The 19,308-nt window shown below is 43.1% G+C and overlaps 1 protein-coding gene across 1 annotated transcript; it reads left to right on the plus strand.

Annotated features, from left to right (window-relative positions):
- The first annotated feature begins 4,097 nt into the window (after positions 1-4,097).
- SMLR1 (small leucine rich protein 1) lies at positions 4,098-18,469 on the plus strand. Its single transcript, XM_007078769.3, is given in 4 exon segments — positions 4,098-4,179; positions 9,598-9,672; positions 9,675-9,836; positions 18,381-18,469. Coding segments are annotated over 4 exon segments (408 nt in total).
- The last annotated feature ends 839 nt before the right edge of the window (positions 18,470-19,308 follow it).

The raw sequence follows: 19,308 nt of genomic DNA on the forward strand, positions 1-19,308 counted from the left end.
TTACATACCTTGAACTTTCATAAATACATACACTTTGTTATCAGAACACAGGTTTCTTCAGGTGCATGCTCTGCCAGGTGGCAGTTCTGTGCGCTCTTTTGTCCAGAACTGCCACACTTAGTCAAGATAAGATCCACCATACACACTAAAACATAACCAAGTACTTGGGAATCTGTGAAATCGCACAAAGATACAATTACTGTTTGTGGTGCCATTGCTAACCATTGTCAACCTCAGACGCAGTTCTCACAAATTCTATCTTACCCAATTAACTCCAGAATGTGTGTTTAGAGTTGCGTATACACTGTAGGAGAGAACTTTCGTTTTGACTGATCACGAATGAGAATCAAATCTTCCCCTTCGAATTTTACATGTGTGACATTTGGAAGAGTTTTCCAGAGTTACTCTGGCTCGTATATTTCAAACATTATTTCTCCTCCAGTTCCCATATACTTCTGAAGTTGAGTACATAGGACATGTTGAGGTATGACCTTTTGCCCCTGAACCTTTAGGTCACATACTAAGAGTTACTGCACAGTGGGTGGTAGTATTCCCGAAGGCTTTTTTCACACACAACTAAATACGACTTAACTATGTACAGAAACGACTGCAAACCACATAAACATTCCACTATTGCAATTAGATGTGTCCCTGACTCATCTTCCCCTAGACCTCTCCCAAATATGTCCATGGCTGCTCCAACACTACCCAACACAAGCAACATGACAGAAAGGGAGTTGAGGTGGAAAGACACAGTCTTAATCAATTGCAGTTAATGTATTTCTTTTGTAAACTTTACAAACACTATGCCTGGGGCACCTGGGTGGTTCAGTCAGTTGAACCTCCAACTCTTGATTTTGGCTCAGGTCATGACCTCACGGTTTGTGGGTTCAAACCCCGGGTGGGACTCTGCATTGATGGCCCAGAGCCTGGCTGAGATTCTCTCTCTCTCCCTCTCTCTCTGCCCCGCCCCTGCTCATTCCTGCATGCTCGCTCTCTCATTTTCTTCCAAAAATAAATACACTAAAAAAAATTCAAACACTATGCCCATGTATGTATATTTTCAGTATCCTTCCCTGGGTCTGGAAGCGCCTATGCAAATGAGGGGTACTGGCATTTAAACTTTACTAACTTAAATCAGCATAAATCAGTCTCTGTTCTGATCTCTTATTTCAAAAACATATTGATTGATCAAAGCATAATGGGTGAAGGCGGTGGGGGTGGGAGGACTCAATCAGCAGGACTTCCACCTCTGATATTCTAAATTTTTCCAGGAACAAAAACTTTTTGGTGTGTCAAAATACCCTCGTGTCCTTGGCACCTGGGAGGGCACATACTCACTTTTATCCCAGAGAGCCACCTGCCCCTGTCACAGCTTATTGTTTATGCCCAGAAACATCTAATTTTTATGGCCACCCTAGCTAGGATTGGATTACAAAGAATCTGTGTTCAGGTGGGCATGTTCTAATGATCGTTTTCCAGTGAGCAAAATAAGCTTGCAAAGTGGAATGAGCTGCCAGTTGGAAAATTTCATGAATGAGACAAGGTTGATGCTTCTTGAATTGTTCGGGCCAGTTCATGCTAGTACAATTTACAAAAACAAAAGCAAACAAAAACAAAAATAAAACCAAAAAACACCCACCATCATAATTTCTCAGAATAATTTTTTCCTTATCCACTGTTCTCTACCTAAGAGTCTCAAACATGTATTTTGATACTTAGGGATAAACTTCATGTTCAGAGCAGTAGGATAAATCTCCCTACCCAGTAGCCCATACTCAAAAGCATGGTCTGGAGACCTTAATCCCCTGGGAATCTCCTGGCAAAAGGACTTGATGGTCTAAGTTTGGAAGAGACTCATGCAGTATTCCTCTCGGAATACCAAATTAAAACCTCTACAAAATCTTGCAATAAAGAAACCTACTTACCCCAGTATTCTCTATATTTAACCATTTTCCAAGCAATGTTTAATAAATTGTGGTAGAATTTTAGAGATTCGACTATGGGCACATCTTCTTGGCCTATTGTCATTGTTGTCAAGTTTCTGGATCAATATTTCTCAAAAGTGTGTTTTCTATCGCTTGGCCTCTTTCTCAGTGTGCTCTAGCCGCAATAGGCCTCCTTACATACCTTCAATCACCCCAGAAACACTTCCATTTCAGAAATTTCGTACCTCCTATCCCCTCTGCTTAGAACTCTATTCCTCCAACTGTGCACATGATTCCTTCTTTCACTTCATTCAGCACAAAAGTCAAGCTTTTCAGAGAAACTTCTGAATTGTGTCCCCTCCCAAAATTCATGTTGAAGCCCCAATCCCCAATGTGACTAGGGCCTTTAGGGAGGTACTTAAGGTATCATTGGTCATAAGGGTGGGACTCTAATCCAATACAACTTGTACACTTTTAAGAAGAGGAGGAGACACACCAGGAGCATCTGTGCACAGAGAAGAGGCCAAGTGAGGACACAGCAAGAAGGCAGTCATCTCTACAAGCCAAGGAGAAGGGTCTCAGCAGAAACCAACTCTACCCACATCTTTATCTTGGACTTCCAGCCTCCAGAACTCTGAGAAATACATGTCTGTTGTTTAAGCCACCCAGTCTGGGGTATTTTGTTATGGCAGCCTTAGCAGGCCAATACAACTTCCCTGTCCACCCCGCTTAAAATGAGCACTTCCTATTATTTTCCCGTCCTGCTTTAGTCTTTGCAGAGCACTTATCACTACTTAACATTGCATATGTGTATCTATCTCTAGGAGGTTGAGAAGCAGAAGAATAGAGTACTGTGGATAAGTGTTTGGGCTCTGGGTTCAAATCCTAGCTCTGCCATTTTCTAGTGGTGTAATCCTTGATGAGTTATAAAAACTTCAGGAGCTTTTCTGTCTGTAGAATGATGAAATGAAAAATAGTACTTATTTCATAGGCATTGATGTAAGATCATAATGAGATGTAACACATGAAATGCTTAGACTATTACCCAGAATAACATATGCATTTGATAAATGTTACCTACTATTGCTTATCGACAACTTACTCCACTGGAATGTAAGTTCTATATAGACAGGGACTTTACCTTATCCACAGATATGTACATAGTCCCCAAATCAGTGCCTGCAGGGCACGTGTTAACGCCTCAATAAATATTTGTTACCTGCAAGTATGAATAAATAAGAGCTGGTGGACCTTTTCTCAAAGTTTACAAAGAATTTAAATTCTTTATGTCTCTTCTGTGATCATCTTTTTTTATGGAATGAGCACCCTATAATGCATTACTGTTACATGGTTTCAGAGCACTGGTTTTCGTGTTGACTTTAGTATTTGTGCCATGTAATAAGACTTAGTTATGGGCCAAGCTAGGAGGGGCAGTTAATATGGGGCAGAAGCATATAGGCTTTTTCTTACTCAAAAGAGCTGTCAGTTCTACATTTACATTGTGGGCGAGGCTTCACTTTAGCAAAATGTCATGCACATGATGAAATCAAAGAACTTTATTTGATAGTCACTAGTTGTGTTTGTACTTAAGTTTTGGCATTGGTTTCATAGCTGTACATAATTTGGTATCCCAGCTATCAGTCAATGGCACTTTGGCACCTTCCACTGATGGACTTCAGAACTTTCATTGTCCTATGGCATGTCATTGGAATGAGTCATTCCTTATGGCTCAGTCAGACTAACATAGAATCCAAATCAGAGGCCTGGTGGGTTTGGTATTATCTATCATAGGTCACAATTACCTAAGGTAAGCTTTTGCCAATGTCATTAGAATGAGTCATTCTTTATGGCTCAGGCAAACTAATGCAGAATCCAAATCAGAAACATGGTGGGTTTGGTATTACCTTCAATAAGTCACATTTATCTAAGGAAGACTTTTGCCCAGCTGTCACCAAGAGTATAATAGGTGGTAAATGAGTAGTTCCCTAGTAATTTTATTCCCAAATCTCAACATCTGCAATCACTTGTTTCTTAAATAACCATGTAAATCAGCAATGGGAACATTCACTATTATGGAAATCAACAGGAGAGTGTAATCCCCAATGTATTATGTCCCTCAGTTTTCACAGATGTATATTTTCCAAAGGTATTAATGATTTTTCCTACGACATGGTAAGGAGCCAGGTAAAGAATTTGCTGTCGTTTGGGTCGGAAATTGCACGCTGCCCGTGGAATCCCACCCTGAATTCTGGTAAATCAAGTTGATTACCAGTGTTTCCAACATCCCCAGCCTTTATAACTAAAAGTTCCCAGTTCTAAAGGATGTTTTAATTAATTCTAATATTTAGTCTTCCAGAAGTTCCCAGTGGTGTGACATTTTTCATAATTGAAGAAAACCTTTAATACTAGCAATAATCACAAATCAAAACCTAAAAAGCAATACTCTGCAACAGCATAAAAAATATGAAATACTTACACATAAATCTGACTGAAAATGTTTAAGACTCACACACTGAAAACTACAAAACATTGTTGTGAAAAGTTAAAGAAGACCCAAATAGAGTGGAAACACATGTCATGTTCATGGGTCAGAAGACTCAATATTGTTAAAATATCAATTCTCTCTTCATATCGATTCTCTCCTCATTTACACATGCAATGCAATCTCCGTCAAAACCCCAGCAGAGCTTTTTATCGAAATTGGCAAGGTGATCCTAAAATTCGTATGGAAATGAAAATGACCTGTATTACTCAAACCAACTTTGAAGAAGAACAAAGTTGGAGGGCTAAGAGTTCCTGATTTCAAGACTTATTTTAAAGCTACAGTAATTGGGATGCCTGGGTGGCTCCGTTGGTTAAGTGCCCGACTTCGGCTCAGGTCATGATCTCCCGGTTCGTGAGTTTGAGCCCCGCGTCAGGCTCTGTGCTGATGCCTCGGAGCCTGGAGCCTGCTCCAGATTCTGCGTCTCCCTCTCTCTCTGCCCCTCCCCTGCTCATGCTCTGTCTCTGTCTCTAAAAAACAAATAAATGTTAAAAAAAAAATTAAAACCTCTATGTTTTCCAAGACATTGGTAACTGAACGAAAAGACAAAGCTAGAACAGGGGGGAAAAAATCCTTCCAAATCATATGTGTGATAATTGACTTGTATCTAGAATATATGAAGAAGTCTCAACACCCAATAAGAAAACAAATCCAATTTTTTTTAACATGCAAAAGTGTTGAACAGACACTTCAAATAAGATACATAGAATGGCAAATAGGCACATGAAAAGATGTTCAACATCTTTAGGGAAATGTATATTAAAACTGCAGTGAGATACCACTACATATCAGAATGGCCAAAATTTAAAACAAACAAACAAACAAACAAACAAAAACAAACAAACTAACCATACCAAGTGTCAGTGAGTATGTGAAGAAACTAAAATTCTTTTTTTTTTTAATTTTTTTAATGTTTATTTATTTTTGAGAGAGAGAGACAAAGAGACAGAGAGACAGAGCATAAGCGGGGGAAGGGCATAAAAAGAGGGAGATACAGAATCCGAAACAGGCTCCAGGCTCTGAGTTGTCAGCACAGAGCCAACTCAAGCCTTGAGCCCACCTACCGCAAGATCATGACCTCAGCTGAAGACTGATGCTCAACTGACTGAGCCACCCAGGTGCCCCAAAACTAAAATTCTTATTACACTGCTGGTGGAGATATAAATGGTATAACTTACTTTGGAAAACAGCTTGGAAATGTCTTAAGAAGTTAAACATACACTTACCATATGATCCAGCCATTCGGTTCCTAGGTGTCTACCCAAGAGAAATGAGAGCACATGTCCACATAAAGAATTATTGGGGGAGGGGTGCTTGGGTGGCTTCGTCAGTTAAGCATCTGACTTAGCTCAGGTCACGATCTCACAGTTCGTGGGTTAGAGCCCTGCATCCAGCTCTGTGCTGACGGCTTAGAGCCTGGAACCTGCTTCGGATTCTATGTCTCCTGCTCTCTGCCGTTCCCCTGCTCGTGCTCTGTCTCTCTCTCTCTGCCTCTCTCAAAAATAAATAAACATTAAAAAAAAAGAATTGTTCAGGAATGTTGATAGCAGCTTTATTTGTAGTAGTCTACGATGGAAAACAATCCAAATGGCCACCAAAAGGTAAATGGGTAAAAGGTGGATCTCTACACAATGCAATGGTGTTCAGCAACACAAAGCAATATTGATACACACAACAATATGGATCAATTCCAAAATAATTACACCAAGTGAAAGAAGCTAGAAAAAAAGAAGACATACTGTGCAATGCCATGTGTATAAAATTCTAAAAATGCAGACTAACGTAGAGGAACAGATAATAGATCAGTGGTTGACTAAGAATTGGGGGAGCAGGAGGGGTGGGAGCAGAGATAGGAAAGGAACACAAGAAAACTTTTGGGGTGAATGGGTTCATCATTTGATCATGACAATGAGCTCGCAGACATAGACACACACAGGTCAAAACCTATCGAGCTGTGCAGTTTATTGTGTGAATTATATCCCAAAAGAGGCTTTTTAAGAAAAAAGTAAAGCTTTACGTCCACTTCACAGATTGCACTCTCTTAGACATTTCCATGTGGATCAGAATTAGCTCAGAGCCAGTAACTGATACCACTGCTCACCCTCTCCTTCTTGGAAGTTTCGTTTGCTACCATTTCCTAACACTGCATCCTGTGGGCTCCTCTCCCACCCCACAGAGCCTTTTGGCTTTCTTCCCTGGTTCTCACCCTGCCTCCCATGTCTTAAGTCAGAGAGTTCTTTTTTTTTTTTTAACATAAGAAACAGAGAGAGACAGCATGTGAGCGGGGTAGGAGCAGAGAGAGAGGGAGGCACAGAATCTGAAGCAGGCTCCAGGCTCAAACGGTCAGCACAGAGCCCGACGCAGGGCTAGAGCCCATGAACTGTCAGATCATGACCTGAGCTGAAGTCAGATGCTTAACCCACAGAGCCACCTGGGGGGCCCCTAAGTGAGGGCATTCTTTAGGGGCTGCAACTGGTGTCTCTTTTATCCTCATGTGCACTCCTTCCTGAGCGCTCTCTCCATCCACTCACCCGCAGCCACCATCTACACTACAGAGGACTTGTCCTCTCTCTTGATCTCCAGATTTCCACAAGTTTCCCCTTGAATATCTCTGCATTACCACCAATTTAATGAGCGCCAAACTATAAATGTTCCCCCATCCAAATGTGCTGCCCGACCTGTGTTCAGGTCTCACTTTATAGCCCTGCCATCTCCCCAGCCACCCAAGCCTGGCATAGCATAGTGGATGAGAGCAGCGGTTCAGGATCAGAGTCCTGAATCTGTCACTCACTAAATATGTGTCTTGGGAAAGTTATTTAACCTCTCTGTGCCTCATTTCTTCATTTGTCAAATGAGTCTTCCTCATATGGTCACTCCGAGGATTAAATAAGATACACGTAGAGTGGTTATGAGGTGCTTGATACATAGTAAGTGCAAAGTGATTGGTAGCATCATGGGTGACATTTACTCTATCTACTTATTCACCAACGACTGTTCATGGGGTCCTTCCAGCCCCTTGTCTTCCTCTTTCCCTTCCCTTTGCCACCCCCATCTCAGACTCATTATATACTGACACCATGTTGAAACAGCCTACTTGCATCTTTCTCATTGGTCCATTTTTTTCAAGGGCTACCTAAGTGAACCCAGGTCAACTCATGTGCGTCCATGATCAAAGACCTTTCATTGGTTCCCTTTGTCCAAACAGCATAGTCCTTGGAAGCACGTTCAGGAGTCTATGCCTTGATGCCCCCCCACTACTTCTCCACCTTCATATCTCTGTTCTGAACCCCATATCATTTGGCTACTCTCATTTCTTCCCTGTCCTCCATAAACCCTGCTGTGCCCCCACCATCACGTATTTGTTTAAGGAGGTCATTCCACAGCTCTCCATCCCCAGGCTCAGCTCAAATACTATCCTTTTCATGAACTCGGCCCAATTCCCTAACTGGAATTAATCAGTCTCTCTTCAATGCTTCCATTGCGCTTTATATGTCAACCTGGGAGCTTATATTAATATCATTTATATTTTTGCCTGTTACTCTTACTTACCTTCTCTAGGCATTCAGCGAGGGCTTGAATGTTGAATGGAACAAAACGGAAAGAAAGAACATGACAACAGCTGCCTAACATCTCCCTGGTAATGTCACCTGCTCATGGAGCTTCTTGTAGACTGACACTTTACAAATTAGCATCCTGTTGAAGCTGAAAGAGCACCAGAGAGCCATCTCATTGGAAAGCACTCAAGAGAAAAAACAGCAGCACCACTCAAGGGTTTGTGGAGGGGGGAGAAGAGAAGCAAATAAAGTACGACAGATGCTGACTTAATCTTGGCTATTCTAAAGGACTCTTCCTGCAATTAAGATGTCTCTCTTCTGAGAGGAAGCTGTTTATTGTTCACTGCTTAAGAATGCCAGCCAAGCATCCCAGAGATGCTCCCTATTCTTATTATTTTATAAATTAGGGTGCCGAGTTTATAGGAGGATTAAGGCTGTGCGTGGCCATGAAGAACCCCTGGTGAAGGAATTCAAGAGGCACTCACAGCAGCATGTGCTTGATAGACTCTGCCAGCCACTCACCAAGGCAGCTGCCAAATGGGGACGGGGACAGGGCCAGAGCACGAGAAGAGACGTGAACCCAAGAAGGTGGCTCGTCAATTTCCCCTCCCAATTTCCCAAATTCTCCAGGGGATTCTTTCATTATAGAAATGATTCTTTCTATTGCCTTTAGTTTAGTAGACCAGTGGCAACTCAACTTAGTCAACAAGTCAGTGTCAACATAATTTTTTGCCCTTTCTTTTCCCAGAATCTTTGTAGTTACCACTCAAACCACAACACTATCATTCAGGGGCCACCTTCTACTGCTAATGGTGGGCCACAGAAATGTGTTAAGTGGAAGATAATTAGTAATACAAACTACTAATGCAGGAGGCAAAAGCTGATGCATTGAGGGACGAAGGAAAAGGGGCCATAATAGCATCTATCCCATCACTATCGCTCGGGGTCATTACCTCTTTCTGCGTCTGTTTCCACTCGGAGAAGGCAGGCGCCATGATTTACTATTCTTTGTACGTTCAGCGTCTAGCCAAGAGGTTGGGTTCCAGTGGAATTAAATATTTATTGAATAAATAAATACACCAAATGCACCTCCCAGAAAGTATTCAGAGCAGGACATACTAGGAAGAGTTTTTACCCATGGAAAGAATAGCGTTCCCCCTTCCTTGATATCATCAGTTGTATCAACTCCGCGTGAAGGAAAATTCACTTTTTCCAGACACAGGTTCATAGGCACATGGACGTGGCTGCGAAGCAACTTTCAACTCTGAAATTTAGAAAATGCAGGACAACTTCCTCCCATGTCTGGGCACATGTAAGTAGAAGATACGTAACAATGAGATTTGCTTGGAGTCAGGTATTATTCACTCCAGATAAACTGAATACAAAGATATCGAGGCCTCCTGGCGTCATTCCCCACCCCGCCAGATAAACGCTCCTCTCCGGAACGCTTCGGAAGAATCACGTTTCAATTCCTCCACACATCGTAGCTGAGTTACAGAGTAACCCGCTAGCAAGCCTCTCGGCGTCCCCGGGGCTGTTGAAATAGAGCAAAGTCCACAAAACTTCCACTGAGACTTGCTGAGCAAAAGCCGGAGCCCCAGAAGCAAACAAATACAGACTCTGAGCAAAGCTGCTGTCATCCCGAGTGCGGCCCGCTGGCCCCTCGGGGGGCCGGGTGCTTGGCAATGAGCCCCGTGCTGTCAGCGTTCCTGAGGGAGCTCCCCGGCTGGCTCCTGTTCGCTGGGGTCTTCCTGCCTGTGACTTTGCTGCTCCTCCTCCTCATCGCCTACTTCAGGACCAAACTGATGGAGGGTAAGTGGGAAGCCACACAGGGCAGGGGCTTGAAGGCCTTTCCCAGGACTCAGCTGCACAGGCCAGCGCGCAGTCCGTGTTTCCGGGGGGCCTCGGGAGACACCCGGCTGTGACTTACAGGCACTTCTCACCAAGTGCTCTGTCACCACCCGTTCACTGGTGGACGGGCAGTCTGACCCTTTCCGCAGCGTGGACGGCCCGCCGTGGGGACCCCTAACTGTAGCCTCTCACTGGAGAGCCCAACTATGAATCAGCAATTCCTACATGTGACTCTCTCTCTCTCTCTCTCTCTCTCTCTCAGGGAAAATATATTCCACAAACGTTAAAATGCATATCATGGACTGCCTTCTCTACGTGACACATAGGTGCATATGCCATGAGTGTGCACACACACAGGCTTCTTGCTCACCCACTGAGCTTCTATTAAGCAAATGTGCCGGGGCACCTGGGTGGTTCATCCAGTTGAGCATCTGATGCTTGATTTGGGGTCAGGTCATGATCCCAGTGTTGTGGGATGTCCGCGTTGGGCTCCCTGAGCTGGGCACGGAGCCTACTTGGGAGTCTCTCTCCCTCTCCCTCTGTCCCTCTCCTCAGGTCGCACTCCCTAAAATAAAAATAATAATAATTATTATTATTATTATTGTGCTGTCACAGTGTTTGGCAAATGTCAAGCCCTAATAGATAGCTGATGGCTTGGTATATGCTTTTCATGAAACTATAGTCTCTTTTTTTAATGTTTATTTATTTACTTTTTGAGAGAGAGAAGAGAGAGAGAGAGCTTGAGGCAGAGACAGACAGAGACAGAGAATCCCAAGCAGGCTTTGCACCGTCAGCACAGAGTCTGACGCAGGGCTTGAACCCACAGACAGTGAGATCATGACCCAAGCCGAAATCAAGAGTCGGACCCTTATGCGACTGAGCCACCCAGGCACCCCCATGAGACTATAGTCTCAAGGAGAAACAAAACAAAACTCAGGAAGCTCAAAGTAATTTGGACATAGACAATTGGGTCCTAGTTTGAGACTGGTTATTCTGCTATAATTAAATTAATGAAACTGAACTTTGACTTCATAGACTGTTATGAAGTCTATGGACTTCATAGAAACGCTAGATTAATATCACAAAGGTTAATAGTTATTTTAGCAATAGCAACAAAAACCAGTAATATTTAAAATGTTGGATGGTGTCAGGGGCATCTGGGTGGCTCAGTCGGTTGAGCGTCCGACTTCAGCTCAGGTCATCATCTCATGTTTCATGGGTTCAAATCCCACGTCAGGCTCTATGCTGACAGTTCAGAGGCTGGAGCCTGCTTCGGATTCTGTGTTTTCCCCTCTCTCTGCTCCTCCCTCTCTCTCTCTTTCTCTCTCTCACACAAAAAATAAAATAAAATAAAAAATAAAAAATTTTTAAATAAAATAAAATGTGAGATGCTGTCATATTAAAGCACTATTTAAAACAAATTTGAAAATTGTTCCTTCTCCACCGAAATTGGCCATGTCCCAGCAATGCCTTCATGGATTCCATTCTGAAAACAGATGTTCAGAATCTTGACTGAAGAATGCCATCACCTAGGCCTAAAGTCAAGTAGAAGTACAATTGGGGATATTTCTAAGGTGAGATTTAGAACCAAGAAATCCTAGAGGGCAGGGAGCTCATTAGAAAATCGCAAGTTTCCGATCCTAACATACTCAAACATAGCTTCGCCTTTCATTTCTTGGTCTCATTTTTATGACCAGCTCTCTTGTTGAATGACCCAGCTGTATGCTGTCTTGCCCTCCAGCATTCGTGTGGAGATCCTCATGAATCCTCTTCTTTATTAAGTTAGTTTATCCTCCACTGCCTCAAGACCAGTCTACTGGATGTTCTGCCACTCAGCCATTCATTAACAGTGGACCCTGGAAAAGAGCCTCTGAAAAAGGAAGAGAAAATTAGAACCCCCCAGGATCCTAACTACAGGAGTTTTAGTCTTCCAAACTGGTCTAATGTGCAGCCACTGCAAACACGTGCATTTTGAAAGTCTTTTAAAGGTGTTGCAATGGCCGCCTGTCACGCACCCGGTGACACTGAGCACCCTACGGAGAAGTAACAGGATGCTGACGTCACAGCCGGAGACTTGAATCGTTTATGTCATTCTCAAGTTTCATCTCTGCCTGCCTTTTCAGGTAGATAAAATGTTTAGTATCTCAAAAGCGTATCAACCATTAAATGACGCAAACAACACACCCAAATAGGCTCATGGATTCTCAAGTCTCTTTCTGGCCTCTACTTATCAGTTATTTTAGGTCAGATCATTCAGCAGGACACCTGGTGTTTGGGACAGATTCTTCAACAAAGGATGAATCTTGGTTTTATAGCTTTATTTATCCCTGGATGACATTTGGGGGAAAATATCTATAATCCGCAAAAATTAAAATTAAATGGGTCTACAGTATTTTGCCTAGATATTTAGATAATGTAGAGAATTATGAGGTATAGACATATCAATCTCATTCCTTCAGAAGGCCCTGGAAAAGGCAGCCTGCTTGAACGTGTGGCCTGGCATCACAGGGGGCTGAGGCAGGACAAAATGTCGGCAATGTCCTACACGCATGCCCGGCCCCAAGGACATGCTCAACGTGTGGGCTACGATCATTGCACAGTGACACCCTTCCTTCTTTGACACCTCCCTGTCCATGTGAGTTATCTAGAGATCAAAGCCTCTGATTTTTGCAACATGGCATTTAAACCAAAGGAAAGCAAGAAGGTTAGCCCTACACAATGAAGGCAAGCGCCCCCTGGGTAGAGGTCTTTCACCAACTTTGATGCGCACTCCAAACTTGCCCCATACTTCTGGGTAGGAAGAGTTCTCATTCATTCATTCAGCACATATTTGAGAATCTGTCATATACCAGGGATTGTCCTAGCTACTGACACAGATTTTTACTCTGAGATTTTAGAACTAAGAGAACAATCCCAGGTCTAGAAAACCACAAAAATCATCCCATAAAATTGGTAGAAGTTGAAGGAGAGACATTACAAATCTCTATTTTTCTGGCTCTGGCCTCATTAGATGTCTGGCTAATGGCCTTAAGAGTGACCTGCCCTTCTCCCTAAATCTTACCCCAAAGTTAGAGCAGAGCATTCCCACCAGAAGCAGAACCCTCTGAACAGCTCAGGGGCACCCACAGCGATGTAATGAGTCTCATTTTCAGTGGTTCTTCTCCATTGTCCCCTTTTGTTGGCTCTCACTGAAGTGTGCCTTGGAGCTTCCAGGCTACTGGTGAGGAGCCCAGGAAGGGTGAGTGAAGATATGGAAGGAGCCAGCAAAACTTTCTGCATCAATCACTTAATGCAGTAGGGGTCCCATTTGAGGCTTATTGTTGGAAAGAATACTAAGGACTGTTAGCACTCTGACACCGGTGGCCTTCCAAGGAACCATCTGCAGGACACCAAGGGAGGATTGCCTGGCTGATGGGGCCAAAGAAGGCTCCCTGTTGTCAGTTTTCATTCAGTTGAGACTGGGTCCCAAGTGCAGTGGGGTGAGGAGAGCGGGGGCCTTGGGCACCATCCCTTATAGGTACCTGGCCAGGGGTACCTATCCAGGGGTACCTGGCCAGGAGGGCAGCTGAGGGGCAGCCTGCACCACATCACTGTCTAGAGAATTTTCTATTCAAACCATGACTTGCTTATCTTTCCCTCTTCTCCCAAACGGGAACTGTGCATCCTTTTTTGGAATAATTCCTGATTATGTTGTCCAGTGTAAGCATATTTTCATTTTCATGCAGATCTGTTCCCCTGATCTTCCAAAATTTCCTTAAAAAAAAAAAAACTTCAAGAACATGTAGCCTTTTAAAAATGGAGCTGTTTTCCTAAGTGTAAGTAGTAATAATCTCTTCTATAGTTTGAGGGCAATTGAGCTCACTTGGCCCCAAATAAAATATCACCAGTTTATATCTCTATTTAGTAGTTCCCACTTAAAAACTGTAACCAGATGGTCAAATGTCATGTCATTAATCTTCCATCCGGGGTTATGGCAAGTGTAATCATTCCTATTTTGTTCCTGTAAAGAAAGAGACATTGACAGATTAACTAGTGTGTTCACAGAACCCCAGAGTCCTGCATTCCGAAACAGAAAATCAGCTTGCCTGCCCCATACATCCTAGTCCATCAGACAAGAGAGACATTTTAAGATGTGATAGAAAGCTTGTGCAGGTACTGTAATCCCTCAACGTTAATCCCTACACTTGAAGCCTTAGGAAGTAATGGCGCATGTAAATTTAATTAGTATGTAGAGCACATCAATTTTCTCACAAAGGAAGAAAGAAAATTCTCTAGCATCCTGCACTCTTCAATCTCTGTCAGGTGCCTTGAGGAGCAGCTCTTGAGGTGGAGGTCTGAATCTTGAACTTGCCATCTGCCAAACCTTTCATCAGCCATTACTATGAACATTTCATTCCTTCTAGAGTAGAAGTTTTGATTATCTTATCTCCCCAAGTCCCGAGATTCCTAAGCCTCTACTTTCAGTGCTGTTATTTCCCCTCAAAATACCATCACTCTGATCAAGAACAAAATGCTAAGTAGCCAACATTGCCAAAAATAATCATTATTTTTTTTAAAAGTGTCTATTGAATGCCTGAAAGTTTTCATATGGAGTTAGATCCAAAATAAGGTCGGGTAAGCGATCACATTCTGGCCTTCAGCAACTTACATTCTGAGACAACTCAAGTATTGAAAATGTGCAGGTGGCTAGACCTCGTTCACTGAACTTCATATATATGTTTTAATAGTCAGCAATCAAAAGGGGAAAAGATAAGTATTTGGAAAAATCAGAATAATTTAAGCGTTAGTAGGGTAAAATTGTTAAGAGCTCGGACTATGGGGTCAAACCAAATGGGGTTCAAATTCCAGATCTGTAACAATGGCCACCCAATCTTCTGAAGCTTCAGTTTTTCATCTGTAAAATAGAATGATAGCAGGAGGGGTGGCTGGGTGGCTCAGTCAATTGAGGGTCTGACTCTTGATTTCGGCTCAGGTCATGATCCCAGAATTGTGGGACTGAGCCCCACATCAGACTCCATGCTGACAGTGGAACCTGCTTAAGATTCTCTCTCTCTCTCTCTCTCTCTCTCTCTCTCCCCTCTGCCCCTCTCGCCCACCCTGGCATGCTCTCTCTCTCTCTCTCTCTCTCTCTCTCTCAAAAAATGAAATAAATAAGTAGAATAATAGCAGGAAGGAGCTATAAGATTGGTGTGGGGATTAAGTGAGGTCATACATACAAGTCTCTTAACAATGCCTGTTCTCAAAACTGTTAGTCATTATTACCCCTGCTAGCTTATAAATTCCAAGAAGCAGTGTTCATGTCATTATGATAGCTATTATTAAAATTACCATATAATAATTAAGTAAATAGCCCAAATCACTCACCTAGAAAGTGGTAGAGACAGGAATTGAACGCTGGCTGGCCAACTCCAGCGCTAGCCTTCTCAGCCAACACACGATTCCTGGAGTGTTGAACACAGATGACATGTTCAATAGATATCTGTTGAATGGATGAAACCTTTTGGACCAGGCAAATAAACTTACTACCAATATGGAGAGCAACTGTGGGAGAATTTTAAACGTGGCAAGAATTTTATAAAAGCTTTGAGAGGATTTGATCTGTTTATATAACAGGAGTGATTCTTCTTTTTTTTAATGTTTATTTTTGAGAGAGAGAGAGAGAGAGAGAGAGAGAGAGGCAGAGTGCAAGCAGGGGAGGGGCAGAGAGAGAGGGAGACACAGAATCTAAAGCAGGCTTCAGGCTCTGAGCTGTCAGCACAGAACCCCAATTGGGTCTCAAACCCACAAGCTGTGAGATCAGGCCCTGAGCCGAAATCAGATGCTCCCCCAGGAATAATTCTTTATGATGGTGATTCCTTAGCGTAAAGACTTAACGCTGAGGCAGGGAGGTTGCATTTCTTCACCTGTGGCCCAATAGGGAAAACTTCCGTTGCCTGCAGAATTTCCGCAATTAACAAAACACCCGCCTGCCAAGCTCATCTATCTAGCATCTCTCTGAACTTTCCTTAACAGACTAATTAAGTACAACAATGACCAGGTTGCAAGCTCTTTTAGAAGCGTAAATTATTGCTCTTGCTCTCTGGGTTGTGCCTTGCACCACACACTTTGTACTGGAGAGATAACTCCTTGCAGATTGATGAGCTTCCTCTTGGTCTCTCTATTCTAGTTCTCCACTCCTACAGGTACTCAGGTCACGCATTTTCAGTTCTACAATTTGTATCCGGGCTCCTCATTCAAAGCACTTGTGCACAGTCTTCGATAATTAGAAATAAGAAGGAAGGGGCATCTGACTCTTGATTTGGGCTCAGGTTATGATCTCACAGTTCACGAGATTGAGCCCTGAATCGGGCTCTGCACTCTGCACACAGGGCCTGATTGGGATTCTCTCTCTCTCTCTCTCTCTCTCTCTCTCTCTCTCTCTCTCTGTCTCTCTCAGTCCTCCCTCCCCCACCTCGAGGTAAATAAATAAACATTAAAAAATAATAATAGTAAAATAAAAAGGAAGAGAGGTGCACGGGTGGCTCAGTCAGTTGAGCATCTGACTCTTGATTTTGGCTCAAGTCATGATCCCAGGGTCATGGGATCGAACCCCGCGTCAGCCTCTACACTGAGTGTGGAGCATACTTGGGATTCACTCTCTCTCTCTCTACCTCTACCCCTCTCCCTCACTCGCTCATCCTCTCTAAAATGAAATTAAATTAAAAATAAAATTAAATAAAGTAAAAAGGAAGAAATTACTGACATTCCAGTGAGTTTATTATCTAAACCATGGGCCATCTCAAGCAACATCTTAGAACAAGCAATAATCTAGTGGAGAGGCCGTGTAACCAAGTAGTTGAGAATGTGGGCTCTGGAATCAGACTTCCTGGGATGGAATCCTGAGTCTATTCTTTTCTGGCATCTTAGGCAAGTGGCTTCCTCTTGATGTCTCCCTGCCTCAGTTTGCTCATCTGTAAAGTCAGACTACCAAGGGTGACTACAATATAATGCCATCAAGAGTTAAACACGATAAGACACGCAAAGGGCTTCACACACTGACACGTAACAAGTACTCAGCAAATCGTAGCTATTAAATATTGAGGCTCATGCAGCCTGTCTCTGCCTGGTGTACATGTAATGCCCCTCGACTATGACAACAAGCAGTCACAGAGACCTAGAAGAACCTGGCTCAGGGACAGTGCCTGTGTCCTGGGCTACAGGGCGTACAAAGTGCCCAGCGAGGGCTAAATTGCGTGGATTGGATATGGGAGCCAAAGGGAACATTTCCAGGCTCAAGTCTATAAACATGCACTCTGTCCCATAAGATTACAAGCGCCTGGTCTCTGGCTTTGGATGATCTGATTTATTATAATTCTGAAAATAAAACTTTTAAGAGCAAAAGCAGGCTCAGTTGTGGTGGTCAGGAAAAGAGATATATTTTTTTAATGTACCAGGAAGGTCCCAAGTGATACTTGTTGGGATCTCAAGAGAAATCTCAGAGCTACAGGTCCAATTTGTTATTGCCAGAGAGGTAATAGTTGAAGCTACGGGAGCAGAGAAGAGGACACAGAAGAGACGGTACATGATAAAAACCAAAGGGAGGAAAATAACTAGAGCACGGGAGGGCTTGTGTCAAATGCTACAGAGAAGGAAGCTGGGGATTGAAAAATGCCACTAGATCTAGTAATTAGGATATCAGTGCTGAGTTGTGTGTGTGTGTTTTTAAATTTTTTTCTTATTTTTGAGAGAAAGAGAGACAGAGAGAGGGAGAGAGAGAGAGCATGAGCAGGGCAGGAGCAGAGAGAGAGGGAAACACAGGATCTGAAGCAGGCTCCAGGCTCTGGGCTGTCAGCACAGAGCCTGATGCGGGGCTCGAACCCATGAACCGTGAGGTCCTGACCTGAGCTGAAGTCAGACGCTTAATGGACTGAGCCACCCAGGTGCCCCTCATGGATGATTTTTCATAGTTCAGTAGAGTAGCTTTAACGGAAGTTATATTTTAAGGGGTTAAGGAGTATGCGGGTGGTAAAAGTTGAAACTGTCAGTTTTCACTAAAGGATGACAAAAGGTAAAGGAGAGAAGACTAATCTGACATATCTAAAGATTATAAATGTGCAAACACATTATTTTGGGGGTGGGAGGAGGAGCAGGGATAGAAACTCTTATCTTACTCATTTCCACATCCCCAGCCCCTGGCCTACAGACATGCTGAATAAATGCCTATTGAATGAGGGAGTCGTAAGAAATTTAATCAACACTTAATCTGCTAAATATTAACAATACTTAGCATGTAACAATTATTACAGTGGTAATTTGTCCACCACAACCGGGACCATTTTTGCAAAATAAACATCTACATTTCTTCTGGAAGTGGTTGGGGAGGTAAGGGGAGCTCCTGCAGCAGGCCTTGCTGTGGGGACCCAGCCTTGGGGACCCGGCCTTGGGGACCTGGTAGAAATGCTGGCCAACAACCACTTATGAGTTGTACTTTGTCTCCAAAGTACTAACTGATAGTTTTCCTTCCAGTGAATGAAGAATTGTCCCAGACCACCAGTCATCACCAATACAAACGCAGGGCTGGCTCTTCCCAGTACCAGAGAACGAAACGAAGGTGACTCGGGGACCGGTCAATGGCTAAAACACAGTGAATTTCTACTGGTCAGCGGCTTAGCTAATAAAGTAAGTTAATAAACTCGAACAACAGCAAAAACAGAAAGAATACTAAGAGGCTTGTTCTTAACCACATTGAAAAGTGGCAGCTATTATCCAGGGGGACATCCACGAGACTCAGTCAATAGCAGTTCATCAGAGAGTACAAAGAATATGATTTGCTTGGATGTCGACTGGACATTTTGCAATTTTTTTACCTTTTATAGGACTAGGTCCACTCTGATGGGCACTCTTTTTCATTTTTTAAAATATTTTTGTTTATTTCTGAGACAGAGAGACAGAACACGAGTGTGGGAGGGGCAGAGAGAGAAGGAGACACGGAATCTGAAGCAGGTTCCAGGATCTGAACTGTCAGCACAGAGCCCGACACGGGGCCCGAATCCACAAACCGTGAGATCATGACCTGAGCTGAAGTCAGACGCTTAACCAACTGAACCACCCAGGCACCCGTGATGGGCACTAGTTTTAAAATAAAATTCTTTTGTAAAATATTTTACGTAAGTAATCTATGCTCAATGTGGGGCTCGAACTTACAACCCCAAGATCAAGAGTCACTTGCCCTACTGACTGAGCCAGCCAAACACACCTTGAAATAAAATTCTGAAGTATCCTTATTACATAATCCCATAGAAGCATACATTATTCTGACTTTACAGATGAAGAAATTCTGGTAGACAGCAAATGGATAGCAAAAGACGAGTGCCCGGAGAGCTCTGTGGATTCCCTTTGTGAGAGCACTCCCACTTCCTCCGTTTAGACCATGCGACAAGTCTTAAATGGTGTT

Source organism: Panthera tigris, chromosome B2, assembly GCF_018350195.1.
Source record: "Panthera tigris isolate Pti1 chromosome B2, P.tigris_Pti1_mat1.1, whole genome shotgun sequence".
Taxonomy (NCBI): Eukaryota; Metazoa; Chordata; class Mammalia; order Carnivora; family Felidae; genus Panthera; species Panthera tigris.